Raw genomic sequence first — 13,357 nt, 5'->3', positions numbered from 1 at the left:
TAAATCTTTGCAAACACTCTATGTTTCTGGCTCCCCACCAGTAACGTTTATTTGTTTTTATTTATTTATTATTACGGTTCGAAAACTGAGCTACCGGTCGGATATTATCCATGTAGGTGGAATTCCATACGGCACTTTGGTTTACCGGGTCGCACATGAGCCCAAAAAGCGAGAACCTCTCTAGATGTAGATCTCTGCCTCTTGAATCTTATGGGTGATCATTGTCTTCGTCAGAAAAGCTCCACCGAAAACAATTAGCGCTTTCGGACCTTGTTGGTAAGATAAACGAAAATATTTGCAATTTCCGAAAATATGATTCGCTTTTTATTTTGCGTAGCCAGTGTTCTTAGTTGCTTTACTGTTATTAAGGGTATTCAAAATCCGTATTTGCAACTACCAAAAAATTCCTATTTGCCTTACGATACGCTACCACTATGACGTTTAAAACAATAGAACAAAACAAAAGGAGTGTGGAAAAGTAACTAGGCAATTTTTAGTAGCCTCAAAGATGGATTTTAAACACCCTGAATTCTATTCGCTGTTACATAGAAATAACGTCATACATGAGAACCTTCTACTTCTTGGAAAGAAACGAGGGAAAATTATCGGACGTGCGTCAGCACATAACAAAATCAGAAACCCTGTCGGATCAGTGACTCTGCTAAAACGTTAGACTGCGCAGCTGTAATGTTATTTTGCTGTTGATCTTCGATGTGAACTCTCGGGTAGGAGAAAAACGTTACCACAAAAATGTTTCTTTTTGCGCCTAATTGATCTCAAAGGCGCAAGCGCCAGGCTTCGAGGAAGGCCTTTACATTTCATTTGCATGACAAATGGTTCTGACCTCGCTGAACTTGAGTTGTTACTCATTTTGCTATGCAATCACGAGCTCTACCATTCATCATGAGATATAAAGAGTGATGTTAACAGGAAGCTGTAACAATGAAAGGTGACTAGGATAAATGAACTGTCCTTGTGGAAAAGAAATGTCCAGATGATGACGTTAAGTAGTTGCCTCCATTGTACTCGCAATAGTATAATAATTTACATCGAAAGTGCAGGAGGCCAAGTTACACAACGTCCTATTCGCTATCTAGCAACGCGAAGCTTTAGTGCAGCAAAGACTGGTGACGTCAGTGTTTAGCTTAAGAGGCGTAAGCAAGGAGCGAACTGGAACCTACAGCTGTCTGTAGTCAATGTTAAGGAGGGAGATAAGACTGGACTATCCAACAGGCCCCATATGGAACGGAGAAGCAGAAACTGAAGATTCTAATTCTATTTTGGTTGAGGGAGCGATTCTTCACTCCCAAAAGGCCTTCGGTATTGTTCCGCACCATCGACTACTAAACAAAATAAATGTACACTGAGATGACAAACGTCATGGGATAGCAATATCCACATATACAGATGGCGGTCGTATCGCGTATACAAGGTATAAAAGGGCAGTGCATTGGCGAAGCTGTCTTTTTTGCTCAGGTGATTCGGGTGAAAAGGTTTCCGACGTGACTATGGCAGCAGGTCGGGAATTAACAGACTCTGAACGCGGAATTGTAGTTTGAGCTACAGGCATGGGCCATTCCATTTCGGAATTCGTTAGGGAATTCGATTTGACGAGGGCTGTAGTGTCAAGGGTGTGCCGAGAACAGCAAATTTCAGGCATTACCTCTCACTATGAACAATTCAATGGCCGACGGCCTTCACTTAACGACCGAGAGCAGCCGTGTTTTCGTAGAGATGTCAGTGCTACCAGACAAGCAACAATGCATGAAATAACCGCAGAAATCAATGTGGGTATTACAACGAACGTATCCCTTAGGACAATGCGGCGAAATTTGGCGTTGATGGGGGTGTGGCAGCAGATGACCGATGCGAGCGCATTTGCTAAGGGCATGCAATAGCCTGCAACGGCTCTCCTGAGCTCGTGACCTTATTCGTTGGACCGTAGACTATTGGAAAACCGTGACCTGCTCATATGAAAACCGATTTCAGTTGGTAATAGCTGATGGTAGGGTTCGAGTGTGCCGCAGACGAAGTCATGGATCCAAGTTGTCGATAAGGAACTGCGCAGGTTGGTGGTGGCTCCATAATTGTTTGGACTGTGTTTGCATGGAATGGACTGGGTCTTCTGGTCAAACTGAACCGATCCTTGACTGTAAATGGTTATGTTTGGCTACTTGGAGACCATTTTCAGCCATTCATGGACTTAATGTTCCCGTCAGAATGCACCATGACACTGGCCCACCATCGTTCGGGATTGGTTTGAAGAACATTCTCGACAATTCCAACGAACTGGCCATTCACATCACCCGACATGGATCCCATCGAACATTTATGTGACATAATTGAGAGGTCAGTTGGTGCGCAACATCCGGCACCGGCAACACTTCACAATTACGGAAGACTGTAGAGGCAGCATGGCTCAATACTTCAGCAAGGGACCCCAGCGACTTGTTGAGTCCATGTCATGTCGAGCTTCTGCACTACGTCGCGTAAAAGGAGGACCGATACGATATTTGGAGCTGTTCCATGACTTTTGTCAACGCAGTGTATACGAAATATGAGAATCGATACCGGATTGGACTGAAGACTTCCTAGAAAACAAAACTCAGTGGGTCGTCCTGTAATGTAAAAGTATAAAAACAGTGATATATAAAAAAAAATACGGCAGTCTGCCAATGTAATCGTATTCTTAATGACTCAATAGTAGCAGTTGAAAACACTTTTCTAAAAATGACTTACAAGTATGTTCTTTATAGTACAATATCTTTTAAGTTAGCCCGACACTGATCAGTAATTAATAAACTAGCTCAGTTCTCAGGGTAGTTACGTAATCGTCGATGGTTAATTGTCCTTTCCTTCTTTACCCAACACCACAGATATTATTCCAGGCTCGTGAGAGGTCGTGTGCTTATTGCATAAGAGAATATTTCACAAGTCCCTTCGATGTAAAGTACTGCAATACGTAACTTAATATAGTGGTTTCGTCTCGATTTCCCAATACGAGATAACAAGAGTAGCATATACAAATAAAATCCTATAGTGGAGCTGGAATCCTGTGACCAGACCTTTTCTGCCTGGGATGTTATCTCGTTATATGAAGAAAAGCTGTAAGTAAAAATTGTTAAATTATTATCAGCGGCCCGCGGGCTCGTAGGATCTACAAGAAAGTTAATTGTCCCAACCGACGGCACGTCTCTTAGATGAGCTAAAAGAAAAAATGTTCAAGATTTTCTAAGATGGCACCTATCAATGAAAATTCTTTGTTAAGGCCCATATCTACTTAGGACAATCCAGGTATCAGATTACAAATTGATTGACCGCATACACAAACTCTTTTGACAAAATAACCATTATATTTTTCCGGTTTTAAGTACAAATTACATTATTAGCTAGTACAGCAAAATGAGCTTTACACAAGAACGTCCTTTTAGGTCCGAATCCAAGTAGATAAGATAAGCAAATGACAAAGGAAAGATGGTTCATGCATAGAAGCGCAAGAGTCCATGGAGTAACATATCCATTGTAGTTCTGTCTTTTCTTCCTTGGCGTAACTTGTCGATTCTTTATAAAATTTATCGTAATATTTAGTTTACATTTTTTTAAACCCGAGACCACCCAGGAGAAACAGTACAGTCCTTCGCGGGACGAATCAGAAAATGCAGCGTTCGACGTACCTAAAGGTGGAGTGATAGACTCGCTGCTTGAAAAAAAAGTGGAGTACTCTGAAAGGAAGGAGAAAATGTAATGAAGCGGTTGAGATAGTATTTTATTCATTACAAAATCGAGTCACTTTCACAAAGCACTTGGCAGTACGTGCCCACTTGTTAGTTTGACGTTGCTCTACCTCCGGCCTGGACGCATACAGCAGTGTAGCTGGGAAAGGATGTTACAAAAGCCCTTGTGTCCTCTCCTTAGGCAAACTGGCCCGTTAACTGTTGTAACTGTAACTTGATATCCTGGATACTGGTACTGGGAGGGAATGGACGTCCGAGTTGGTCCATGTCTTCTTCTATAGTGGACAGGTCGGGCACATTGCTGTGTTGACGGGCATTGTCCTGCTGAAAAATGGCACCACGACACTGTCGCATGAGAGGTAACATATCAGCACGCAAGATGTTCGTGACGTACAGTTGTGCCTTCCGAGCTACGTCAGTCGCCACCAGCCACGACCTGAAGTCATACCTGACGGCTCACCACACCATGACGCCAGGACTGTACAACACCAAAACATTGGAAGAATTCGACATCTCACCAGATCTCTGCTATCTCGCCAATGATGCTCATCCGGAGTAGAGCAGAACCAGAGTCTAACATATACAATCACGACGTTTACTGCTGTGAAAATTGTTCCCGCCTGACAATTGGTTCGACATTAGCGCCCCTAGCGGCGATAAAGCAAGCCTTAAGATTAATATTTGTTTTTAATTATTTTCTACTTAATTTAGTTATGGCATTTTTTAATTTGAACAGTTCTCGGGTATCCGACCGGGTGGCGTCGTTATTTCTCCACAGTATTTCGGCAAACGTACACGCTGCCATCTTCAGGTGGTTCCTGACGAATGCTGTGCTGTTCCTCTCTGCGCCCTATATATACTAGCCGTTACCCCCTCCACCGTTCCTCTCCTGGTGTCTTTGGTGCATCTGGCGCGGCGGCTACTGGAGGTGGTGGGGGGAGTGGCCCCTGGGTCTGAACTGGGGTCTGCAGTCTCCCTGCTGCCGCCGTCGGGGGCGGTTCTCGATCTCTGGGACCGCATCTTTCTCTCCAGGCTGAGTGCAGGGTTCCAAGCCTGACTAAGTTGAAGGCCGCTGTCTTTATTAATTAGATCGCCCTGTAGTCTAAAGAGGCCATCGAAATCCGACTACAGGACTATCTAATTAATAAAGACAGCGGCCTTCAACTTAGTCAGGCTTGGAACCCTGCACTCAGCCTGGAGAGAAAGATGCGGTCCCAGAGATCGAGGACCGCCCCCGACGGCGGCAGCAGGGAGACTGCAGACCCCAGTTCAGACCCAGGGGCCACTTCCCCCACCACCTCCAGTAGCCGCCGCGCCGGCCGCACCAAAGACACCAGGAGAGGAACGGAGGAGGGGGTAACGGCTAGTATATATAGGGCGCAGAGAGGAACAGCACAGCATTCGTCAGGAACCACCTGAAGATGGCAGCGTGTACGTCTGCCGAAATATTGTGGAGAAATAACGACGCTACCCGGTCGGATACCCGAGAACTGTTCAGATCGGAAATACGCCGTGAAAACTTCAGATCGAATGGCATTTTTTTTGTTCTAAACATTAGTAAATAATCAAGAGACATGAATGATCGTGAAATAAAAACAGCCCAATCTTGCTGATTCACTGACAAACTTCAATTATTCATGAAGAAATATTTTTAAACATGCTTAATCTGCTGAAAGCAAGAGAATATAAACACATATTTAATGGATGAGGAGCATGAATATCTGATGTTCTGAATTCTTGTAATGATGAGTACTTTCCTTGACACTTAAAAGTTTTGTATGGAGTCTAATGATTCGCACATTCTCACAATTCACTCGCCTTCGTAACACACGAATGTGTTTTAAATGTAATTCTTTTCGTTCCAAAAGCGAATGTGTTGAAGATTCTTGCAGTTTGTGGTTTACATGTAGCAACTGTTGTGTCTAGACCATACAGCCCAGACACAATGCTGTAGCCGATAGGGCACGCAAGGCTAACGCAGACGGGCGTGAAGTCTGGAACATGAGACTTATAAATGCACTAAAGAAAAATACGTAGCTTTTTTAATACTTAACTTTATTCTCTTGTTGGAATACATCTCTCCTGCATACTCGTAAGCTATTGGCACTGATACAAATGGCGCCTTGCTAGGTGGTCGCCATTTAACTTAGCAGAGGGCTATTCTACTATCTATCTCTCGGCAAATGAGAGCAAGGCTTAGCACGTCCAATCGCTAGCTATGTTGTCCGTACAACTGGGGACGAGGTCTCCTCAGTCTCTCGAGACCTGCCTTGTGGTGGCGCTAGGTTTGCGATCCCACAGTGGCGACACGCGGGTCCGACATGTACTACCGGACCGCGGCCGATTTAAGTTACCACCTAGCAAGTGTGGTGTCTAGCGGTGACACCACAGCAACAATTGTGGAATTGGATTCTTCTGTGTTGGGAAACAGTTGTATTGCTTTTGCCGTTTTATTATCACGTGTACATGATTTTCGCTTCAGTTGTGCTGCCTTATTTGGTGTGTTGTCCGCCCCCGGTAGCTGAGTGGTCAGCGCGACTGAATGTCAATCCTAAGGACCCGGGTTCGATTCCCGGCTGGGTCGGAGATTTTCTCCGCTCATGGACTGGGTGTTGTGTGGTCCTAATGATCATCATTTCATCCCCATCGACGCGCAAGTCGCCGAAGTGACGTCAACTCGAAAGACTTGCACCAGGCGAACGGTCTACTCGACGGGAGGCCCTAGTCACAGGACATTATTATTTGGTATGTTAAATGATACAGACGTTGCATTCCGTACAAGTTTTCCAACGTTCCGCAATCACTGACCTGACTGGAAGCGTAGCCGGGAAAATTCCACGCTGCCGAACAGAATACGTCTTTCTGCAAGAGGTCAGATCTGCTATTTACTAGCCTTTTTTTTTTCTTAAAAGAATATAACATTCTTCAGTAAATGTCTGTAGGATACAAGAGATTCGTTAATAAACTGTCCTGTAGTGTACTGTTCCGTACCTCCCCGGGTCCTTAGGCAACTAAAGAAAGACAAATGTGGTGTTGCTCTGTTATCAGTGCCGATTTTTATGGCACTACGTACGCTCCCTACTGTAAAAACTATGTTACAGATCAGTATGAACTGTTCTATTCAGACTGATCCGGTATCGCATTCAGAAGTGCAGCTTTTTGTCCGCTTGGAGCGCCGTTGTCGCAGTGTACAACAAAAATCAGCGGGAGTGGTCGTGACCGTGTTAGACTGTGGCAGGGCGGTGATCCATCACTGCAAGCAATGCGACGCCATTCATCGGCTATCCTTGCTTCTCGGTAGTGGCAATACTCCAAACGCAGCCATTTGTGTTGTTAAAAACAGCCTAGACACGAGGTGGTACTATCCTAGTCCGACTGCAGCTAATTTCACCTTCCACACCTCAAAAGCTTCGATTTTCTTCATTCTTGGTTTTCGTCCAGACTATGCTGTACTTCCAAAGAATGCTGCTTCGACAGGCACAGGCTAAGAAATTTCACCCTCCCATTAAGACTGTTTGATATTAAAAGACTTCTTTTAGGGAGACTGGTAGATCTCCAGCCATAGATTCCACACACCAACTTGAATGACCGATCGGTTGCCGCTTCCCCAGTTTTTTAACCAATACCCAGGGAATGTTGTCTATTCTTTCTGCCCTGTTCGATCACAAGTCTTCCAAAGTTTGAGCCAGTCTCTTCATCTGAGAACAGCGTTCACTCCCAACGTCCTCAATTACTTGATTTACATATTCCAGTCCATGTCTTCCCCTATAATACTTGCCCTAGACACCATCTCTGCCTTACGCTATTCTTAACACAAGATCTCCCTTCCGTACTGACCTAAATGTAGCACTACGTCAATATTGTCATCCTTGGGTCCGATACCAAGACGGTAAACCAGTGAACACAGTAACTCGTCCTGGTTTGTTAAGAATGATTACAAATAAAACAGACTATCCAGATCGCAGTTGTTCTTAATGAAACGATGCACAAAACCGGAGGTTTACGAACCCTTATTACAACGTCTATATCTACATCTACATTTATACTCCGCAAGCCACCCAACGATGTGTGGCGAAGGGCACTTTACGTGACACTGTCATGACTTCCCTTTCCTGTCCCAGTCGCGTATGGTTCGGGGGAAGAACGACTGCCGGAAAGCCTCCGTGCGCGCTCGAATCTCTCTAATTTTACATTCTTGACCTCCTCGAGACGTATAACAAGGGGGAAGCAATATATTCGATGCCTCATACAGAATCGCACCCTCTCGAAACATGGACAGCAAGCTACACCGCGATGCAGAGCACCTCTCTTGCAGAGTCTGCCACTTGAGTTTGCTAAACATCTCCCTAACGCTATCACGCTTACCAAATAACCCTGTGACGAAACGCGCCGCTCTTCTTTGGATCTTCTCTATCTCCTCCATCAACCCGATCTGGTACGGATCCCACACTGATGAGCAATACTCAAATATAGGTCGAACGAGTGTTCTGCAAGCCACCTCCTTTGTTGATGGACTATATTTTCTAAGGGCTCTCCCAATGAATCTCATCCTGGCACCCGCCTTACCAACAATTAATTTTATATGATCATTCCACTTCAAATCGTTCCGTAGGCATACTCCCAGATATTTTACAGAAGTAATGCTACCAGTGTTTGTTCCGCTATCATATAATCATACAATAAAGGATTCTTCTTTCTATGTATTCGCAATACATTACATTTGTCTATGTTAAAGGTCAGTTGCCACTCCCTGCACCAAGTGCCTATCCGCTGCAGATCTTCCTGCATTTCGCTACAATTTTCTAATGCTGCAACTTCTCTGTATACTACAGCATCATCCGCGAAAAGCCGCATGGAACTTCCGACACTATCTTCTAGGTCATTTATATATGTTGTGAAAAGCAATGGTCCCATAACACTCCCCTGTGGCACGACAGAGGTTACTTTAACGTCTATAGACGTCTCTCCATTGAGAACAACATACTGTGTTCTGTTTGTTAAAAAGCCTATAATCCAGCCACACAGCTGGTCTGATATTCCGTAGGCTCTTACTTTGTTTATCAGGCGACAGTGCGGAACTGTATCGAATGCTTTCCGGAAGGCAAGGAAAATGGCATCTACCTGTGAGCCTGTATCTAGTATTTTCTGGGTCTCATGAACAAATAAAGCGAATTGGGTGTTAAGGCACGCCAAGTTTCAAGAGCATATCCTATGCTACTCGTTCCGTTGTGGTTATACAATCCTTTGGAGGGCCCGTAAAAAGCATCGCGACTGGAGCGGCTGCTGGGGTCTTACTTTGGACTCACCTGAGGTTTTTGACGAGTCGGTCCCCTGGAGGCAGCTCCAGCAGCCGCGTCAGGAAGACTGCCCGCTCAGTGATGGCGTCGTTCTCCATGCAGAAGATCCACCCGAAGTACCACAGCACCTCATCCACCGTCAGCTCGCCTGGCAGCGCTATCTCCTGCGGTAGAAATCACAGTTCAGCTCTGGCTACAATTCTATCTATCGCTTGCGCCATTGTCCCGCATTGAGCGCGGGGTTGGCGAGGTTAAATCGGATTTGGCATGTTAATTAGAAGGGGTGGCCGGATGCCCTTCCTGCCACCACCCCGTACCCCCTGGGACGGAATCAGAGCACCCCATCTGCTGCGTCTAGTGTAAATCATGGAAAAGTGCGAATGTGTTTCAAATGTCTGTGAGTCGTGTAACTGAGGCGGGACGTGGGACCAGCCCGGTATTCACCTAGAGGGATGTGGAAAACCGCCTAAAAACCACCTCGTCGTTAATCCGGCGGGTGGATTCGATCCGGGGCCGGCGTGCCTACCTGAGTCCAGGAAGCAGCGCATTAGCGCTCTCGGCTAATCTGCCGGGTCAGCTCTGACTACAATGAAGGACTCTAATTCTACACTTAATTAAGAAGTGCTGCGACGCTTACAGTGAAAGCTTTCACGACTGGATGTCTCAGTACCTGGTGAACCCTCTCCACTGTAAGGTTGTGGTCCACGAAATTTCTTAGATTCCAGAGAAACGCTGGGCATGCTGTGGCGTCCTAGTAGAGATCCAAGCTACCAGTATAGATTTAGTGTCGCCTGCGTGCCGCTGTTAGGACGTTGATGTCAATATTGTTTGTTGTGTTTCAGTCTAATTAACCTGTATAACGGATAAGTGATAGAGTAGAACTTCCTTGGTTATTTCAAAGTTGGTGTTGGGGAACAGAGAACGGCCATTGACAGGATTGGTAATTTGCCAAAGTAGCAAAATGCTTGAACTCTTTAAAGAAGTTTACTTATCATATTTATTTGTTTTGTTATTTATCATTAGACGTATGCGAGATGTATGGCCATTAAAATTGCTACACCAAGAAGAAATGCAGATGATTAACGGGTATTAATTGGACAAATATATTACACTAGAACTGAAATGTCATTACATTTTCACGCAATTTGGGTGCATAGATCCTGAGGAATCAGTACCCAGAACAACCACGTTTTGCCGTAATAACGGCCTTGATACGCCTGAGCGTTGAGTGAAACAGAGCTTGGATGGCGTGTACAGGTACAGCTGCCCACGCAGCTTCAACACGACACCACAGTTAATCAAGAGTAGTGACTGGCTTATTGTAACGAGCCAGTTGTTAGGCCACCATTGACCAGACGTTTTCAGTTGGTGAGAAATCTGAAGAATGTGCTGGTCAGGGCAGCAGTCGAAAATTCCCTGTATCCAAAAGGCCCGTACAGGACCTGCAACATGCGGTCGTGCATTACCCTGCTGGAATGTAGGGTTTCGCAGAGATCTAATGAAGGGTAGAGCCACGCGTCTTAAATGTATCGTCCACTGTTCAAAGTGCCGTCAATGCGAACAAGAGGTGAACGAGACGTGTAACCAATGGCACCCCATACCATCACGCCGGGTGATACGCCAGTATGGCGATGACGAATGCACGCTTCCAATATGCGTTCACCGCGATGTCACCAAACACGGATGCGACCATCATGATGCTGTAAACAGAACCTAGATTCATCGGAAAAAATGACATTTTGCCATTCGTGCACCCAGGTTCGTCGTTGAGTACACCACCGCAGGCGCTGCTGTCAGTTATGCAGCATCAAGGGTAACCGCAGCCATGGTCTCCGGGCTGATAGTCCATGCTGCTGCAAACGTCATCGAACTGTTCGTGCAGATGGTTGTCTTGCAAACGTCCCCATCCGTTGACTCAGGGGTCGAGAGGTGGCTGCACGATCCGTTACAGCCATGCGGATAGGAAGCCTGTCATCTCGACTGCTAGTGATACGAGGCCGTTGGGATCCAGCACGGCGTTCCGTATTACCCTCCTGAACCCACCGAGTCCATATTCTGCTAACAGTCATTGGATCTCGACCAACGCGAGCAGCAATGTTGCGATACGATAAACCGCAATCGCGATAGGCTACAATCCGACGTTTATCAAAGTCGGAAACGTGATGGTACGCATTTCTCCTCCTTACACGAGGCATCACAACAACGTTTCACCAGGCAACGCCGGTCAACTGCTGTTTGTGTATGAGAAATCGGTTGGAAACTTCCCTCATCTCAGCACGCTGTAGGTGTCGCCACCGGCGCCAACCTTGTGTGAATGCTCTGAAAAGCTAATCATTTGCATATCACAGCATCTTCTTCCTGTAGGTTAAAATTCGCGTCTGTAGCACGTCATCTTCGTGGCCAGTAGCGTAACATATACTCTAAGATAAAAAAAGAAAATAAAAGAAAACGATGCACCACGAAGGAATGATCCGAATGTGACGGGAATCGATAGATGTGATGTACATGTATAGAAAAACAAATGATTAAAACCTCAGAGAAATTGGAAGATTTATTCAAGAGAAAGAGCTTCACAAACTGAGCAAGTCAATAATGCGTTCAAATGGTTCAAATGGCTCTGAGCACTATGGGAGGTCATCAGTCCCCTAGAACTGAGAACTACTTAAACCTAACTAACCTAAGGACATCACACACATCCACCATTACTGAGGCAAGATTCGAACCTGTGACCGTAGAAGTCGTGTGATTCCGGATTGAAGCGCCTAGAACTGCTCGGCCACCGCGGCCGGCCAATAATGCGTTGGTCCACCTCTGGCCCTTATTCAAGCAGTTATTTGGCTTGTCATTGATTGATAAAGTTACTGGATGCCCTCCTAAGCGATATCGTACAAAATTCTGTCCAGCTGGCGCATTAGGTCATATAAACTCCAAGATATTGGAGGTCCCTACCCATAATGCTCCAAACGGTCTCAGTAGGGGGCTAAGTCCGTCGCTCTTGCTGGCCGAGGTAGGGTTTGGGAAGCACGAAGACAGGCAATAGAAACTCTCGTCGTGTGCGGCCGGGCATTATCTTTTTGAAATGTAAGCTCAGGATGGCTTGTCGTGAAGGGCAACAAAACGCTGAGCGGTATATCGTCGACGTGCTGCTGTGCTTTAAGAATGCTGCGGTTGACAACCAAAGCGGTTATGAAAAGAAATAGCAACGCAGATCATCACTCCTGGTTGTCTTAGGCCGTACGTCGGGCGACAGACAGGCTGGTATCCCAATGCTGTCTGCTCCATCAGTAGCTGCTGTCTACCGAGTTGCTGGCGCTGCTCTGCTTATTCGGTTACTACTTACTAGCCACTATCACTGTTCACTACTGCCCACGGCCGACCCTTTACACGTTTCCTAAGTGACTTTTTCCACTCGGATCTATACTCAAGCTCATAAATTAAGGATAATGCTGATACATGGTGAAACAACGCTCTGGTGGGCGGCTTGCGGGTTTCAATCACCTCGCGGTATGACCATGAGACCATGCGGAGCATCTGACCTGCGGTCGTCGAACGGTGGCGCTGGCAGCAGTCCACATACGCAGAGGTGTGTTGGTGTATGTCCGAGTATGGTGTAGCGAGTAAGTATGCAGACGTTTTCAGACCTGCCAATGGTGACGGTGTGTTGAAAAAGAATCAAAGAACACATACTGTTGACGTCATGAGGGGTAGAATACTAGGGCGACTGGAGGCTGGTCAAACACAGCAGGTCCTAGCACGGGTCCTCTGTGTGCCACAAAGTATGATCTCAAGATTATGGCAACGATTCCAGCAGACAGGAAACGTGTCTAGGTGCCACAGTACGGAACGTGCACAGTGTACAACACCACAAGAAGACCGATATCTCACCGTTAGTGCCCGCACAGACGGGCACGGAGTACTGTAGGTAGCCTTGCTCTGGACCTTACCGCAGCCACTGGAACAGTTGTCTCCAGACACACAGTCTACAGACGACTGAACAGACATGGTGTATTCGCCCGGAGACCTGCAAGGTGGATTCCACTGACCCCTGGTCACAGGAGAGCCCGTAAAGCCTGGTGTCAAGAACACAGTACATGGTCATTGGAACATTGGTTTGAGGTTATGTTCACGGACGAGTCCAGGTGTAGTCTGAACGGGACTGCTACGGTCGCAGGTTCGAATCCTGCCTCGGGCATGGGTGTGTGTGATGTCCTTAGGTTAGTTAGGTTTCAGTAGTTCTAAGTTCTAGGGGACTTATGACCTAAGATGTCGAATCCCATAGTGCTCAGAGCCATTTGAACCATTTTTTGTAGTCTGAACAGTGATTCT

At 46.1% G+C, this 13,357-nt stretch overlaps 1 protein-coding gene across 1 annotated transcript in view; it reads right to left on the bottom strand.

The window, feature by feature from the left end:
- LOC126253311 (ABC transporter G family member 23-like) overlaps positions 1-13,357 on the bottom strand; it is a 591,420-nt gene that overhangs the window by 154,991 nt on the left and 423,072 nt on the right. The window contains exon 6 of the mRNA XM_049954545.1: positions 9,041-9,195. Coding sequence (XP_049810502.1) covers positions 9,041-9,195 — 155 coding nt within the window. The remainder of the gene's footprint in view (positions 1-9,040; positions 9,196-13,357) is intronic.

Source organism: Schistocerca nitens, chromosome 4, assembly GCF_023898315.1.
Source record: "Schistocerca nitens isolate TAMUIC-IGC-003100 chromosome 4, iqSchNite1.1, whole genome shotgun sequence".
Taxonomy (NCBI): domain Eukaryota; kingdom Metazoa; phylum Arthropoda; class Insecta; order Orthoptera; family Acrididae; genus Schistocerca; species Schistocerca nitens.
This window is presented reverse-complemented; position numbering and strand designations above follow the sequence as displayed.